This window comes from Puma concolor, chromosome F2 (genome assembly GCF_028749965.1).
Source record: "Puma concolor isolate L17-30 chromosome F2, mPumCon1.1.hap2, whole genome shotgun sequence".
Classification (NCBI taxonomy): domain Eukaryota; kingdom Metazoa; phylum Chordata; class Mammalia; order Carnivora; family Felidae; genus Puma; species Puma concolor.
The window spans coordinates 57,907,693-57,925,914 of NC_141684.1; the positions used below are offsets into that span (position 1 = coordinate 57,907,693).

Consider the following 18,222-nt stretch of genomic DNA (forward strand, 5'->3'; position numbering starts at 1 on the left):
ACACATGCCTTTTCTACTCAAAGGGGTGCTATCTCAGGTATTATGGCCTCCGTGATAAATTGTAGGGCATCAACTCTGGGATCTTTTTCTGAATTGTCTTATCCTAGAAATATATTAAACAAGGGCCTGCCAATTTTGGAGGGTTTTGATTAAGTTTTGTGATTACTCATAGTTTATGTCCGCAACTTTATTTGAACTAAGCACTGTTTGTTACCCGAGACAAAATTTTGAAATGAGATCACAATTCATTTTTCTGTTATTAAGGACATCCCAATATTCTCAAAAAACAATGCCATTTTAATGCATTTTAAACTAAAAAATGAAATCTAATTACAAATAAGTACTGCCAAATAGATGAGCCAATGATTATCTGTCAGTTATGGGATTATTTAGCTTGCATGAGATGGCTAATATAAAAATGACATAATTCATTTTGATTCAGATGCTGCCTACTTAATAATTTTCAATCCCTAAAATGCGGAAGGTTGTAAAGTGGTTTATACTCATAATAAGTGAGGAAAATCCAATAGCATATATGTACTCAAAAACAAATCTGGAAAAAAACCAATAAAACAAAAAACTGAGTAATGATCTATCAATCAATGTATTTGATAAAGTTTGACTGTTATAAAACTTGAATATAACAAAGGATGTTATTCAACTACAAATAATTCTAAATTATAATTACTGGTACAGTATTCTTTCTAATGAGGCCGGAATGAAAGGATAATTTTAATTGCAATAATGAAGGTTAATTTCCATCCTTCCTCATGTTTACTCCCTTATTAAAAAGTGGTCCCCTTAGCCATGGCAGAGACATATTACATTTTCAATGCAAATGTATTAATCTGGATAAACTCTATATTAATTCTTGTACTGCACAGAGCTATAATTTGGATTATAATTAATCTAAAGTGGCACTAGATTTAAATGACAATATAAATGAGGCATTATGAGGCTTTTCTATTATGAATGAATATTCAACAAATATAACTTGCATATTGCCAAGTCTCATCTTGAAAGCTCCAGTCCTAGAGATTAATGTCAGCAACACAGCACAACAGCTTACACAAACATGGTCTTCGTAACATGTGGTGATTCCTTCCTGTCTAAAAATTTCTGTGTTAAACTGGGGCCACACTGTTTTCCCATCTAACAGTTTAAGATAGTGATTAATGTATAAGTTTGCTGGTATTTTTTGACAATTATCACCGACATAAGGAAACAAGCCAATAGAGACGTAAGTGGTTATTCAATCATTAGAAATATTATAAGGAAAAACCCATGTAATAACGTTTTCACTTAATCAGATTCAACTTAAAAAGTGGAAAACTTTGTTGGAAGTTCACGTTAGTTGTCAGTTACAAGAACCGTCTTGACATCTAGGAGGTTTTGAGGCTAAATATTTGCATGGTAGTAATTGCTAATAGTTGGTGCTTAAATTCCATTTTCATCTCTACAGATACACCTGGGGAGGAATTTCTGCAGGAACAAAAAATAGTTTTAAACAACTAACATTATGCAACGTTCTGTATTCTCTCAGAAGCTGAAGCCCTGTCTAGATGGTACAATTAGGTGCTCAAGAAAAGACAATAACTCATCAGGCCATTAGGGAGTGATTGAGTCCATTATTTATACAGAGCAGTAAACTGCTGGTGGAGATACAGCCCCTGCATCTGTGGTATATTCCAAATAAGACTCCTCCCTTGATGGTGAGCTTGGATGTGTTTTCAAGAGATTCCCAGAATCCCTCCTTTGGAAGGCATGAGATATTTACAACCAAGCATAATGTCGCATGCCTAAGTATTACATGAGCATTTAACAAACACTAATATGCTATCTGTGTATTTCACACATTCTTTTAAAGAATGGGAGGGATACGCTTTGCAATGTCTTTGGGGATGACTGTGAGAAGGACTCCAGTGAGCACGGACAGAGGCCTGCCGTCCCTGAGGTAGTCAAGCAGTTAGCCTTGATGAGGTCCATCCTTGGACTACCTTGCTATTTCCAATTATTTTCAAATGAGGTTTGGATGGCACTACCCTTGACCTTAACTGATCACGAGGTATTTCAAACCCCTTGTCAGTAACCTCAGGAGCCAGCTTACTAATATACAGCTATGGCACCTTTTTTACATTGCTTTAGGCTCAATACCAACCTTAGATCTCCTTTGTTTAAATCAAATTAGGATCATATGTTAGCCACTGCATCCTAGACGCAAATTTAAGTGGTGCTTTCCCACTGGACTCCTGAGAGAGATTCAGCACTGAACGACGTGGGGTAAGAAGCAGAGAGGCCCTTCAAATAATTTTTGAAGGGAATGCAAAACTTAGATATGCAAAGACCGAATGACAAATATGGGATAATTCAGATTTAAACAAACTTGCACGTAAAAATGATATCTTTTGCACAACCCAATGTCTTCATAGTGAAAACAAGCTTCTTTATATATGCAGCTGTCACTGGAATTCAAGGAAAAGATAGATAGATGAGTACCTGAAACTAATAGGCTTGAACCCGTTTCAGCACTTCTTCTGCTTCAATGAGTCCAACATAATAAAACTAGGTATAGCGTGCAGCAAAAGTAGCCAATGTAATATTCATTGCGACCATAGATTTCCATCTCATACATACAAAGCATGGATGAAGTCATATATTTGCCAAATCAAACACAGAAAAAGCCTTAGGTATCCACACCAGATGCTGGCCTAGGGTTTGTTTGTGCACAAGTAAATGTCATGACACGAAGGTTTGTTTTCAAAGACAGTAGCTTTCATTACTGGGATTTGTCTATTCTAGAAGATCAAAATTACCCAGCACCTAATCCCTTTTCAATGATATTTCCTCTTTCTTAGGCTGAATCATCTGTAAACTTTTCCACTGGATTTTGTTTGAAATGCCTCAAATAGATGCCCTTAAAAAGAGCAAATTCCTGAGTGTAGGTTGTAAAAAAGCAAGGAAAAATAACATTTATTTTTAGGGTTACGTGGTTTGGGGGGGGTGCATGTGACTGAATGAAAAAAATTCAAGTGATATCTAATCCTGTGCTTATGAAAAATTAATATGCCATCAGAGGAATCACAAGTATAGCTAAGATTAATGAAAGGCGCTTAAAAAATTACAAGCACACAAACTGATTTGATTAAAAAATAATCTTGCTGGTCGTCCTGTAATATTCTTCAACTTATCCACATCTATTCTGTCAGATGGTTATGATTAAAAATAGGTCAATGGGAGGCTACTGATAGAAATCACATGCAAAATGCACATGCAATGAATAGTAGTGGGAATGTTCAGACAGTTTAAAATGAATAAAAGCTTTTAATAAGCTTTGGTGGGGGGTGAAGGAAGGGCTGATTGCAGGGAATGGTGGGGGAGGGGGGGAGGGTCAGCGGGGTTGGGGTGGGGGGTGGGGGGAGAAAGGTGAGGGATGCTAGCATCTTACCAGAATCTTTATTAGAGTTTTTTCCTTCACTGTTGTCTCTCTCACACGTGTCTCTCTCGTCATCCTCTGCCACTGAGGCAGGCTTGCCGGCTCCTTCAGCCTCCTCACTCTGTTCTTCTGTCAAGAAAAACAGACCAGTCAGTAGGATTGAAAACCCCAGAAACGTGCACACTAAAATCAACGTGACCATGGAAAAGCAGTGCTCTTTGTGAATCGTCTGCAGACATTTACTCCGAAAAGAGAAGATAAATTTATTCCAAAGTCTCTGTTAGAACCTGCTGACTGCACCAATGCAAATTTTCATCTAAGGGAACTTCTTTCACACCCATTGAGGAAATGCGCCTGTGCTAAATTAGAATAAGAGAAAGCATTTTAAGTACGGTCCAAGCTAGAAAAGATTTAACAAGAGGTGCACAGCAATTGTGTCCTCTTAACAGTAGAAACTTGTAAACTACAAACTACATAGGCCTACTGTTTCTGTGGACTTGGACCGATGACAGGACAAATCCATTTCTTGGAAAAAATTCTTGGTGAAATAATGTGATCGTGATGGGTTAAATGTAAGACAGGTGCTACCCCTGTCCTCAGTCCCCAGGCCCCAGGGGAATTTTTTGGAATTTGTCAGAGTAGGATCTCAAAACTGCAGTTACATCGGTGTGTGTGTGTGTGTGTGTGTGTGCGCGCGCGCGCGTGTGTGTTTCTATAGGGGGAGCTATACAGAGTACAGGACATAAGAAGGTATACTTCTTCTATGACAACCACGTCACCCCACACCTCATTCACGGGTTCACACCAGCTAGATTACATGGAAATCCTCATAGTAACTCAACCCTATTTAATTATTCTGTAAATCTTAGCTATGCTGCTGCTGGTGGATTAATCTGTTTATGCAGTTAGCCTCTATGCTGGGTCTGTGTAGCACTAATCCGTGAAAGGCCCACTGTTCTCTTTCATCCTGCGATCATTTGTCTCTCACTGTGCTGATGTCACATTTTAATGAATTTTTAGCAATCTGAGTAATGCCAGATAACCAGACTCGCAACTCCCCACAGCATGGCATGCTGTTTTCACTGCAGCACAAAAAATAAAAATCATATTCCCCTGTTCAGGTAGGAATTACATAAATTAGGAGAAGAAGGTAAAATGGGATTTGAAGCACCAGGCTGCTCAATTTCATAAAATCTTTAATGACCCTATAAATTAACCCTGGAAAGGCAAAAGGTCATCGACACACATTTGCATACACTCTTCTATTTGCTTTTGATAAGCAGAGCTTTTATGCAGAGAACATGATACAATTAACCCTTCAATAACCATACAAAACGCTGCTGCGGACATTTTAAGTGTCAAGCATTAACTGAAAATTACACACTGCATAAAATTTTCATTGCAAATGCTATAGTGATTGAAAGGGGAAATCGTGGCCCTCTCCACACCCCATGTTTTATTAATAACGTTCTGACAGCAGAATGAAATATCCACTGTCATATGTAGCAGCTGAGCACAAAAAAAAAAAAAAATGCTATTTAGTGCCTCACCGGCCGGCCCTGCTCTACAACTGTGCGAGCAGGAAACAACAGAGGGGGCACTTCTGGGCTCAGGGGGAAACTCCAAAAAGCCGAGGGGAAAACAAGGGCATTTAATAAATTTGAAACAAGAATTTGTTTCAACTGTGAGTCCTCAAAGGCACCACACAAATCCATTTATTCCGTAGTTGCACTCTGCCACTGCACAAAAGCAGAGCTGAGGTCCGTGGGGGAGGGGGTCAGTCATCTGAGGACTGTGGGGGAAGCTTCCCTTTCAGGCAAATACCTGTGAAATATTTCCTCTAAGAGGGGAGAATCAACACTTCTTAAGGCCCTAGCCTGCTTTCACCCCCCCATCAGCGATAATTACTGATCAAACACAGGCTCCCTCAGCCCAGCAGGGGCCAGCCTGGGTGGGGACCGTGGCCAGTTTGGTTTGGGGGGCTGGAAGGCTGAGGTCATGACTGGATGGGGCTGTTTCCCTGCCAAGTGCACACATGTGACATGACATCCAGTGTCAGGCCCTCCACCTACGACAGCCCATGGCAATTACTTTTCAACTTGTCCTGGGGAAGGGATGCAACACTTCTTTGAGTAGATTTACTGGACCTTTCCCCCAGGGCTGGAAAATGAAGTGTCAGAGTGCTACTGAGTGTCCTTATCTTGAGGGGACATAAAATTGTAAGGGCTATCGCAACTCACATTAATAAAACATAGCGTGTCAGGAGAAGAAAACAAAACTTATGAAGGCACTAAAAGACAAAACTACAGTATAATCTGGGTCTCATCGGACGGTTTTCGCAGGGTCTTCTTCATTTTCCAGGATGTGTTTTAAGTGTGAGAGAAATTCCCAGACATGCTCTTCTATACATCACTGTGGTGTCTGACCTCAGCCTGACCCTGGCAACAGTTTGAGAAATCTGAATGTGAACAAAGACTCTGTGTCAGCAGCAGGGAAAGATTGTGGGGTAGACGCTCCCCATCAACTTAATCGCAAACAGCAGTTCTGAGGCCATAACTTGGCCTGACTCTTCCAGGCCACAACTCATAACCTCTAGAGGCGGATTTGCCCGCACTGCCTCTGCTTCTGTGACTTTTTTCCCCTCTCTCTTTTCTGGTTCTTCCTTTGAAGTAGGCAGGCAATTAGCTCTAATGCGCAAGCAATTCAGACCTGTTTTGTGGTTTGGAAGGCGCAAGCTGTTTATTACAGGTAGGCTCTTTGGAGCCATAGAACTTTGCAAATTTCTAATCACGCAAAAAATAATCAAAGGGTGACTTATATACACCATAAAGTTTCATACAAGCCAGAAAAAAAAGAGCCTCACTTTCATTCGTAAAGAGAGCTTTTGAAATAAATTTGACATTCATTCTATAAATAGACTTTAGAGTCAAGAATATTAATGAGGAGAAACAGCTTTCTCTAGGAAAACCGTAGGCTGGATCTGGGGTTAAGGGAAGGAGTGTCTACTTTGTAATTTTCAAGTACCACATTTACCTCAACAGTAAAATGCCGTAAAATATAAGATGCTTTATAGGACACAAAATATGTATATTATATTAATGTATTCATATGTAATACTAATGTATTAAAGGAATGCCTTAAAACGAAGGAAAATTCCATAAAATTCCAATCCATAAAATTCCAAAATAAAGACACTAAGTTATATAAAATTCCAAAATGAAGATGTTAAAGCAGTTTTCATTTTCAATAGGTTTCTTCACTAACAGATTACAAATAACAATAATGAAAGTATTATAACATTTCATAACACTGTTGTATTTACAGAACATGTATTTTTAGTTAGTGTTTTGCCTTACGGAATATAAAAATACAATATTTATTCATATGTTAAACTTTACGACATGAATGTACTTAAGTTCAAAATGCATTTGGGTCCTGTAGAAATTTCCAATTTTCTTTTCTTTTTTTTCTTTTCTTCTCTCTTCTCTTCTCTTCTCTTCTCTTCTCTTCTCTTCTCTTCTCTCCTCTCTTTTCCTTTCCTTTCCTTTCCTTTCCTTTCCTTTCCTTTCCTTTCCTTTCCTTTTTAAACTTATTTACTTTGAGAGAGAGAGAGAGAGGGCACACACTGGTGTGTGCGTGAGTGGGGGAGGGGCAGAGAGGAAGAGACAGAATCCCAAGCAGGCTCTGTGCTGTCAGTGCAGAGCCCGACAAGGGGCTCTGTCTCACAAACCATAAGATCGTGACCTCAGCCGAAATCAAGAGTTGGGTCCTCCAGGTGCTCCATTCCCAGTTTTCAAATAAGTGATAGTACATTTTTTGTTTTTAAATGTTTCAAAATACTAGGAAGAAGAGAAAATACTACTGTAGTCTTATATTTTTCAAGTGTGTTACAATGACTTCCCCTGGCATTTTTATCATACCTAACATAATGATCTTATAAGTTACTCTACACATACACATAAACTATATTTCAAAGAAAGAAAAGTTTTTGAATAACTAGCTTAGAATACTTCCATTTGAATAATAAAAAATGACTGGAAAATCACTATTAACTTATTCTATAAAATTATACAATTTCTAAGCAAATCTATTTTGGTAGTAGCCCTCTGATCTAAGCACCAGCCAATTGTGCTTGGTTCCCATTGTTCTTCTATACAATTAGGTTTGGGAACCCTCTGAGTTGTCTGAGGAAAACACTGCATACTTTTTAAGCCCAAGGAGGAATCATGTAAAGAGGAAGCAGAGGAGAGTAACTTCAACACTTTATATATGAGTTTTAATTTTAGCTATTGAGCATCTACTCTAGATACCTAGCTTATAAGAATTCTTTCCTGAACTCCCCCATTGTCTCTCTGCCCAGTCCTACTCCAACCAAATCTATCCTCAGTTTGATCGATTTAAACCCAACTTCCCCACTTAAAATCTTAGAGTATCTAAAATCTAAAAGCTCAATCTTTCATACATGGTAAGAATACCTTCAAGATACCTGGTCCCTATCTACCACCCCACTCTCATCTTTCTTTCCTTCCTGCCCACTTAATTTCGAAAACAGTCTTCTCAAACGTTAGGGCACCAGAATCACATGGAAGACTTGTTAAAACAAAGACTCGACATCTCTAAGCTCCCAGGTGATGCTGTACTACTGGTCCAATGGCCGTATTTCGTGAACCCACTGTTCTAGAAACATGTAACCATTATTAATGCCCTCTTCCTCCCCTGTAAGATATGCCATTATATTTTCTTGTCTTATCTAGAACAATTTATTACCACTGTATAATTGCCACTTTTCCTTCAAGCACAGCATGGGAAATATCAGTTTCATCATCCATAAAAATGGGGTTAATAACCCCTGCCTCATAGGTTTGTTCTAAGATAATGAATAAAAATCAGTCAGTGCAGAGCTTAACATAAAGTAAGTACTAAAAATGCTACCCATGTTATTACTAGTGTTATTAATTACTTCTTTCTCCAAAAACTCTTCCCTGAATGTTGAACAAAGATTAATGGTTCTAGATACATTTTTTAATTTTTTAAAATTTATTTTTTGCTTTTATTTTCTTATGCATTGATGTAAAAAAACCTGACCCTAAGATATGAAAATTATCTGGGTATAGCCTACTTCCCCTAATAGGTACATCTTTACTGAAAACAGTAATTATATTTTTTATTTTTGTGCCAGAAGCACCTAGAACAGTGCCTGGAATATAATTTTTTTTTAATGTTTACTTATTTTTGAGAGAGAGAGGCAGACTGCAAATGGGGGAAGGGCAGCGAGAGAGGGAGACACAGAATCAGAAGCAGGCTCCAGGCTCTGAGCTATCAGCACAAAGCCCGACACGGGACTCAAACCCACGAACTGTGAGATCATGACCTGAGCCGAAGTCAGACGCTTAACTGACTGAGCCACCCAGGCGTCCCAACAGTGCCTGGAATACAGAAGGTAGGCAATACTTAGTAGTTGGAACACTAAATTCAATTTAGGAAGCAAAATTATGAGAAGAAAAGGAGGAGTCCAGATTCTATTCCATTCTTCTATTTCCCTTCAATAAAACTTTAAGAAGGTACTTGTTTGATTTTGGCCTTGTTTGTTTGTTTGCATTTTCTCTTTCTCTACTAAATCACATTTATTATTATTCAACTCTCCAGTCAGGCTTCAAATCGACTGGTCTTCGCAGAGCCACTAAGGACTTCCATGCTGTGAAATGCGGTGACCACTTTTCCATCTGCATATTACTTAACCTGGCTCAGCAGAAGTTACTATGCCCTTGCCCTTGAAAAAAAGCCCCCCTCTTGAATTTTATTGCATCAGACTGTTGTGACTTTGTTCTACCTCTCTGAAAGTTCCCTCTTATTCCCCTTTGCTGAGGCCTCCTCCACTTAAAATCTAAATATTGGACGGGTGCCTGGATGGCTCAGTTGGTTAAACATCCGATTTTTGACTTTGGCTTGAGTCAGGATCTAATGGTTTGTGAGATCGAGCCCTGTGGTCGGGCTTTGTCCTGTCAGAATGGAGCCTGTTAGTGATTCTCTCTCACTCTCTCTCTCTCTCTCTCTCTCTCTGCCCCTCCCCCTAACTCTTTCTCAGATAAATAAATGTAAAAAAAAATCTAAATATTGACGTGTCTCCAGCGCTGGCTTGAAGCCCTATTGTCTTCTCTATCTACAAAGAGAGTTTAATTTGAGGAAAAATAATAATCTTCCTAGATGATAGCATCCAGATCCCTTACTTTAAATTTGTATCTCCATTTGGATGTCTAGAAGATATACCAACTTCATGTGCCTAATTTTAACTTTTGCCCCCCCCAACACAACTCACTCTGTTTCACCCCAATCTCTCCATCTTAGTTAATGGTGCCACCACCATCGACCGAAGCAAGAGTCTTCCTTGACTCTTCTCTTTCTCTCATCGGCATACAATCTATTAGCAAGTTCTGTTATCTCAAATTCCAAAACACTTAGTACACACTAAATCTGTCTATTTCTCTAGATTTCCATTGTCAGTACCCTCATCTCTTACCTGGATTTTGAAATGGTTTAATAATGAGATAAGACTTGCTCCTGCTTTCCTACAACTTATGCTGCACATCTTAATAAAAGCAAGCTATTCTCCTACTTGAACCCTGCCACACTTCCTATTTCACTTAGAATAATGCACCAACTTCTTACTATGGCTGAAGTGACCAGGCCTTTGGCTACCTTTATGACTGCACCTTATGCCACTCCCCTACTCATTCATTAACCTCTCCACATTAGCTGTCTTTCTCTTCCTGGAACATGACCAACTTCTTCCCACCTCTACCTGAAAGGCATTTCCCCAGACTCTGGCTCCTTCTCATTATTTAGGACTCAGTTCACCTGTCATTTCCTCAGAGAACTTCTCTGACCATTACTTTTTTTTTTTTTTTAAGTTTATTCAGTTTGAGAGAGAGAAAAAGGGTGCACCAGGGCAGGGGCAGAGAGAGAGGAGGGAGAGAGAATACCAAGCAGGCTCCATGCTGTCAGCGCAGAGCCCAATGTAGGGCTCAATCCCACGAACCTTGAGATCATGACCTGAGCCAAAATCAAGAGTCAGAAGCATTAACCGACTGAGCCACACAGGTGCCCCTCTGACCACTGCTTCTAAAGGGGTGCATCATCTATCATAAAGGTGTGATTCTGAGACTTTAGTGGGAATCACATCACCTGGACGGCTTGTTACCTACAGATTGCCAGGCTGCATCCTCAGTGTTTCTGATTCTGTAAATCTAGGATGGGGGGCCAAGAACTTGAATTCTTACAATTCCCAGTTTGTGCTGATGCTTTGAGTTTGTTTGAGCACGCTTTGAGAACCTTTGCTGTAGCACATTACCTCTTTCACTTCATTACATTTACTGAAATCTGAAAATAACTTATTTATTTGTATAGAAATATCATCTAAAAACTGAGAGAACTCATCTGTCTTATTCATGACCGATGCCCAACAGTCTCTGGCACTAATATTCTGAGTAAAATCGATGATTCCTAGTTTTCTTCTTTGCGATAACTATGTCTATGGCAGGATGGCATCAGTTAAGATGGGGGAGAAGAAACAGTTTCGCCAAAAAGAGAAATTCCACTTGGAATTTGTTGTATCAGACTTTCCTGTAGAACATCTCCATGGAAATATCCAGAAATCCCGAGAGTATCTCAGTATAAAGCTTCTCAGAGACCGAGGTGAAGGTGTAGATTTCGGTGCCCTTGTTTACAAAGCAACAAATAAATTTATTGACAGAGAATGTCTTCCTTTTAGTTTGATATTTTTGTCATAGTCTTGATTTTTGGCCTATTGCTTCCAAACTGATTATTAATGAAATCCTTTGATTGGCTTGAGGTGAGGGAGGCAAACTGGTGTATGCTATTTTATTTTAAATATGCTCTCTAGTTTTCTAGGGGAAAATAATACAAAAAATGAAAAAGAATTCATGAGAATGAATAGGTGAAGGTAAACTTAATGTTAAAGAATTTAAAAAAAATTAATGTTTATTTATTTTTGAGAGAGACAGAGCATGAGCAGGGGAGACGCAGAGAGAGCGGGAGACACAGAATCTGAAACAGGCTCCAGGCTCTGAGCTGTCAGCACAGAGCCCGACACGGGGCTCGAACTCACGGACTGTGAGATCATGACCTGAGCCAAAGTCGGACGCCTAACCAACTGAACCACCCAGGCATCCCTACCTTTAAAGAATTTTTAAAGAGAGAAGTCCTGACTTTATATTGAAGGAACGTTTTCACCTGCAAAAAAGTATTTCAGTTCTCTATTATGAATGCAAAGGACTTTTTATAACCATTTTGGCACATGATTATTTTATAATCATATATGGCACATTATTATTCCAATTGTATAAATCTGATAATTGTGATCATACTTATATAGCAGGAATCAATGAGGTGCGTCATGGCACCATGGGTGGATTTCCTCTTAAAGTATCTGAATATAGTGCAGCTAAGAAAGCATAGCTGCCATTTTTTTTTAACACACACACACACACACACACACACACACACACACACTCAATGCAAGGGACTAATAAATGTGCTGATATGACTATACAAAGTCCAGTCAACTCATTAATTACCAAAAACAACTCCACTAACTAATTTGGGGAAAAACAGTATTTGGCTTCTTGACTTAGAGTTTGTATAAAACTGACCACTTAGGTGAAATTTGATAGTGTATGAATGTGGATGTGAGAAATTATCCTGCAGAAGTTACTTGTTCTTTAAAATGTTACTTTGTATATGTGTCCAAATATCTGGCATATTTAATTTTGCTTTTTAACTTACTTGTATAAGAGATCTGATCAGATCTAATTAGAGCACTTCCAGAGACACATTTCATACATAAATTACGAGAGTCACAAGTGGAACACAGTTAGGACCACGAGATTTCGAGAAGGAGTAGACCAGTTACCTGAGGTTGCTCTCAACTGCTGCTCCGGAAGATCATCCTCACAGGTCCTGGCTCCCAAAGAGGCAGTTTCTGCAGACGACATTAGAATGAAAAGTAATGAGCATCCCACGTCCAGCTCTGCAGTCACAGCCAGTATCCCAAGAACCCCAAATGTGGCTTTCAGAGAAATTAGCACCAGGTGGGGCTCAGGTGAGACTCCAGGACACCTTACCTTCCAGTGAACAGTGGTTAGCAAAATGAGTCCAGAGAGCAGTAAGCTTCGATCAAATTCTCGAGCCCCAGCACACAACGAATGCAATACAGACAAAATACGGAAGCGGGGAGGTTCGTCCTGATTTTTACTTCTTGGATATTTGGCCAGACCTCCATTATGGGATCATGTGTTATAATAACAATGGCACATTGCATACATTATGAGCATACTGTAACTTCTCTGTCGAGACAGTGAAAAAGAAAAAAACAAAACCAAAAGACCCCCCAAAACTTCAATACATGATAGCTGATGTGAGAGGCCAAAGCAAAAACGCAATCACCTGAGGAAACCTGAAGACTATGTTCAAGTCATCAACAAATCCACATCTTCATTCCGATCTTTTATTTGAGCTCCAGAGCAGAAGTACCAACAAGGCCCTGGTTTGCCAACCTCAACCCCAAGCACAAATCAGTATTTTCACCTATCTCTGTTCTTCCTTTGTGCTCCCTGTTGTGCAGAAATCCATACAAAATGACTGGACGACAGAAATCACTCTCAACCTCTCATTCTATCTCTACACTGAGTCCTCCCATGCTGTTGATGCTATGGGAGTGTCTCTTGTCATGTGTGTTTCTCTATTCCTCTGTCATCTTCTCTTTCCTGACAAGTTCAGTAGCCTGCACAACAGTCTTCCTGCCTTGAATTCCTTGTCTTGTCAGTCTAACCTCTTACAATACTGCGAGAACTCTTTTTCCAGAATGCAGAATTGCCTAAATTCCAGTCCTGGTTCCATGAATTTCTAGGTAAGGGTATCAATTAGGCATATAACTCAACCTTTCTCAGCCTCAATTCTTTTCTGATATGCAGCTATAATTGTATAAACAGTCAACAATTATAAGAAAAAATAATATACATAAAGACATCACATGATATGGTCTTCAAAGTGAGAAAAGGCTGGATTATATTAAGAGGTTGAAAGGTCACCACACAATTCTTGCACTGCCAAAGAGACTCATGTTTAATACTTCTGGGCACTAGCATCTCTGGTTGATTCTGAAGCCTTTAATTAAACAAATAATTACCCTTGGAAATAGAAGTGCACACCAAGGCATTATTATTGCATTTACTGATTGTTTTCCCTATTATGTACACCACCTCTAGCCTCTGGTGGTCACCTATTTAAAGAGAATGATAATAAACCCTCAGTGTCTTTGCCCCAATAACACCAAAACACATTATGGGTTGTTTTTTTGTTTGTTTTTGCTTTTTTGTTTTTCTTTTTTTGTAGCCATATCTTAAATTAGTCTTGAAGGGAAGAATTTATCCTAGTTCTTGCTTAGAAATCCGGATAACTTCCAAACAGATCACAGTATTGATATCCACCCAATATGTCGTTCAAGAAACCCACCTTCTTCCTCTTGGCAACCTCTCGGATCTTTATGCTTTGACCAATGCTGTTCCTTTTATTTGTGAATGTCTTTTGGTTCTTCTCCTATGAACCTTATTTTTCCCTCAAAACCTAAAGTAAGTGCTACCTTCTCTGTGCTCCCATAACAATTAGCTTATAAATACGTTTCAGCACTTATGATGTATTATGATAATTTTTTAGATGATTCATGCATATTTCCCCAATAAATTGTGTGTTCCTTAAGAACTTTCCTCTTCATAAATTCTCAACTAAGGACAAAGCGAGGCATGTCAAAGTCACCAGGCCACTTCTGTTCACCATACAAATCTGCACCCTATATGTGGAATCAGATGAACCTCAAGATGAGAATTTCATAAAAGCTTCCCAGAGCTTCAAGACTCTAAATTCACAACCCATTCAATTATGCCAAACACCGATACTAATTTCTGTTGCATAGACAGATCTTCCTCCACTTATGATGGGGTTAAGTCACCATGAATGCATTATAAGTTGAAAATACCTCAAGTCGGAAATGCTGTTGATACAGGTAACCTACTGAACATCATAGTTCAACCTAACCTATCCTGAAAGTGCTCGGAACACTTACAGTAGCCAGCAGTTGGGCAAAATCGTCTAACACAAAGCCTCTTTTTATAATGAAGTGTTGAATATCTCCTGAAATGTATTGGATACTGTACTGACAGTGAAATACAGGATGGTTGGGTGGTCACAGAACGGTTGCAAGTTTATTGGTTGTTTACCCTCCAATGGGATTGCCTGGCTGATTGGGAGCTGGGGCTCACTGCCATTTTCCAGCACGATGAGGGAGAATCTTCCCACATATGTTTACCCCGGGAAAAGATAGAAATTCAAAATTCAGAGTATGGTTTCTATCGAATGCTTATCACTTTCGACCACCATAAAGTCGAAACACGTTACATTGAACCATCATAAGTCAGAGACTATCTGTATTAATGGGTGTATGTGTGTGTGTAAAACCATTTCTTTCACTCTTTTCTAAGAAAAAAATTAATCAATTTTTTGATAAAAAATAATTAATCAAAGGATACTTACCATTCCAAACATGACTATGTGCATGTGCGTGCACACACACACACACACACCACACACACACTTCAATGTATCAGACACCTACTTAAATAGATATCAGTAGTACCTAAGTAAATTTGACCAAATGACTGCCACTCATTTAAGATTCACGAAAATAAAACTTTAAAAATAACAACTTAAAAAATATATTTCTGGGGGTGCCTGGGTGGCTCAGTTGGTTAAGCGTCCAACTTCAACTCAGGTCAGGATCTCACGGTCCGTGAGTTCGAGCCCCGCGTCAAGCTCTGGGCTGCCGGCTCAGAGCCTGGAGCCTGCTTCCGATTCTGTCTCCCTCTCTCTCTGCCCCTCCCCTGTTCATGCTCTGTCTCTCTCTGTCTCAAAAATAAATAAACGTTAAAAAAATTTTAAAAAAATGTATTTCTGGCAGTACTGTGATGACCTATCCCTATAAAAACAGTCATGTAATCCTCATGACTTTATCATGAGGTAAAATTAACTTGTCCCAGGTCCCCAAGTTTGAAACTGACAGTGCCCGGGATGGAATATGGTTCAGGCTGATATAAAGGTTGTGGAAGTCTCGATGTGTCCTGTTGAAATACTATAGTATTAAGGAGCCTTTAAAGGTTTTCCTAGTCTTAACCAAGTCCTGAAATCAAGGTGGGTGGGTGGCGGAAGAAAGTAACTTTCCCTAGTCTTGTAATAATTCTGATTTTTCATAAAACATTACATTCCTTGAATATACAACATAACTCAATAATAGTTTGGTGCCACATTGAAATCATTTTATTTGAGTGATTTAAGGAAATGTACCAATGTCAAAACCAGAAACGGTTATTTAATCTCACAAATTAGGATATGTGGTACTTGGAGACTGTTCTAGTGAGAGCGACTTGTGCAAACAATTTTATAAAGGGATGCGGTTCAGAATGCCACAGATTATTTTTTATGTTTTCAACAATGTTGCTCCCTTTATACAAATGATATAAATATTTAAATAAAGGAGCTTTTAACCTAACAAATGAACTGATTAATCTATACTTACTTCTCTGCCTGTGTAAATGAAATGTTTAAAACCTAGTAATGATACATAGCAACTTTCAATATTTCACTTTAATAATTGCTCTGTAATAACAAATTTGACTGCTGTTAACACAATCTGTCTCTTTGCTGGTGATTTAATTAGATTACTAATTTGTGTTCTCTAGCACCTGACCTTTCTTATTTAATACTATTTAAAATTAATACCACTGACAATTTATCCGGTATTCTACTCTCTTCTGTCAATTTGGTGATGATCACACATTTGAAAATGGTACCAAATTACTCTATTTTTATTAACACAATGAGGGAGTAATTGGCCCTATTTTCTGTGGAATAGTATATCGATAATCACAATCACTATCATCAACAACAACATGTCACCGAGTATTTGCTCTGTGCCAGGTACTGGCTGATGCTCTTTCTATGCATTGGAACACCCCTAGCAAGTGGTGAGCCATGATTTGAACCCATGAAGTTTTATTTCAGGGATAGTTATCTTAACCGCAATGATATACTAGGCCGTATTTTTAAAATCCTAAAAGTCGCTTTTCTTGTGATTCTGAAATTATTTCTGGTGTTCATTTTTCTCATTTGGCTTGGATTCTGCTAACCACCTATTCCCCCAGCCCAACCCAAATGGTTACATCTCCAATGACAACATTTAAAAACTGAAATTCGGTGGGGGGGGAGTTCCTGTTCCCTCTAATTATGAGACAGAAGGTTCTCATAGCTCTCTCTCATTTCCTTACACTTGCCACACCTACTCATAAGCTTATCCATTCCATTACTCCTTTTCACCTTTCCCTTCCCTTATATGAAGAATTATTTTGGGAAATAGGCTGACAACTTTTAGGCATTTCATCTTAGTTCAAAAATGATCAAGTTTTTATCTGTGAAATCCTTTTTTTCCTGCTAAATGGAATAATATATATTTTTTAATTATAATCAGTACAAATCTAATGATCAGGGAAAGAGCTGGAATTTCAATTTTTTGAAACAGTCTAGGTATATAAATAGAGAATTCTAAGCTTAAGAATGTTGTTGTCATTTTGGGAATAATTCTAACCTAATCTGCACTTTTGATCATAACAGCCCTTAGCTCTTTATATTCCTATTGGCTAAATTTGGGAAATATTTGGTACAAATTCAGGAAATTTTTAAAATATTGGGTGAATGTTTATGCTTCCAAATATAGTACTGAGACAAAATTGCCTACAAAACTTCCACATCTCATCTCTTCCCACCGATCTGCTAATGCATTAAATAATAAAGTGTATCGCTATTTTAGCAAAATGTGTAGCACATAAAATGAAATATATACCAATACACAGAATAAATATTAAACCAACTAGTCTAAAATAATAAAGAGAAAGAAAAACATTTTCTGTAGCCTTAGGAAACATTTTGAGTTCCACTCTACTTACACCCATTAAAAAGAAAGAGTCCAATTCTTATTTTTTCATTGGAAAAAACTAAATTTTTAAAGAGCATCCCCATTTCAACAACCCTCCTACATTCTCCTCCCCGTTTCCCTTTTGAAACCCCTCCCACTTTACCGCATATAGGTGGTATGTTGTAAAAGGATACTTTAGAGCCTCTGCTATAGAAGAGAAAATATTTGCAGCACTCTCATTTTAAAATAATAAGTGAATACATGTTGGAAATCTGTTAGGTGTTAAGCACATAACACACGTTTTCTCATTCAATCCTTGCAATGAATCTCAACGGAAAAACCACTGATTCTATGCAAAAGATGAGATATTAAAGCTCAGACATTTTAAGTAGTTTTTTTCCCAAAGGCGTAGAGTAGCAAAAGAAGGATCTGGATGGAGTCTGTCTGACACCAGAGCTCCATACTCTCCCCTGAACAGTGCTGCCTCCAGGCAGCCCCCAGAACACCTGAGCCAGGAAGTCTAAAACCTGAATTTCCCACCCCCTAAAATAAACGGTTCAAACTCCTTCAGAGCAAATTCATCACAACAAGATCAATATCTAGAAGAACAGATCAAATTAAACATTTTTTATTATCTTGGTAGTTTACATCTTGCTAAAGACCTCCGAACTTGCTTGTGTACCACAAAAGTGAAGCCTGCTTTCAGATGAAGCAGGTTTGCAATTAAAAATGGTTTCAAGTGGTCTCCATCCTT

At 38.5% G+C, this 18,222-nt stretch overlaps 1 protein-coding gene across 4 annotated transcripts in view; it reads right to left on the reverse strand.

Annotated features, from left to right (window-relative positions):
* The window catches only part of ZFHX4 (zinc finger homeobox 4), a 183,769-nt gene that overhangs the window by 21,870 nt on the left and 143,677 nt on the right, over positions 1–18,222 (reverse strand). For 3 of the 4 annotated variants that reach the window (XM_086695718.1, XM_086695714.1, XM_086695716.1), the window contains exons 5-6: positions 12,363–12,431; positions 3,446–3,562 (exon numbers count right to left, since the gene is read on the reverse strand). In XM_086695718.1, coding sequence (XP_086551844.1) covers positions 3,446–3,562; positions 12,363–12,431 — 186 coding nt within the window. The remainder of the gene's footprint in view (positions 1–3,445; positions 3,563–12,362; positions 12,432–18,222) is intronic. The other variant, XM_086695717.1, reaches the window with a different exon arrangement.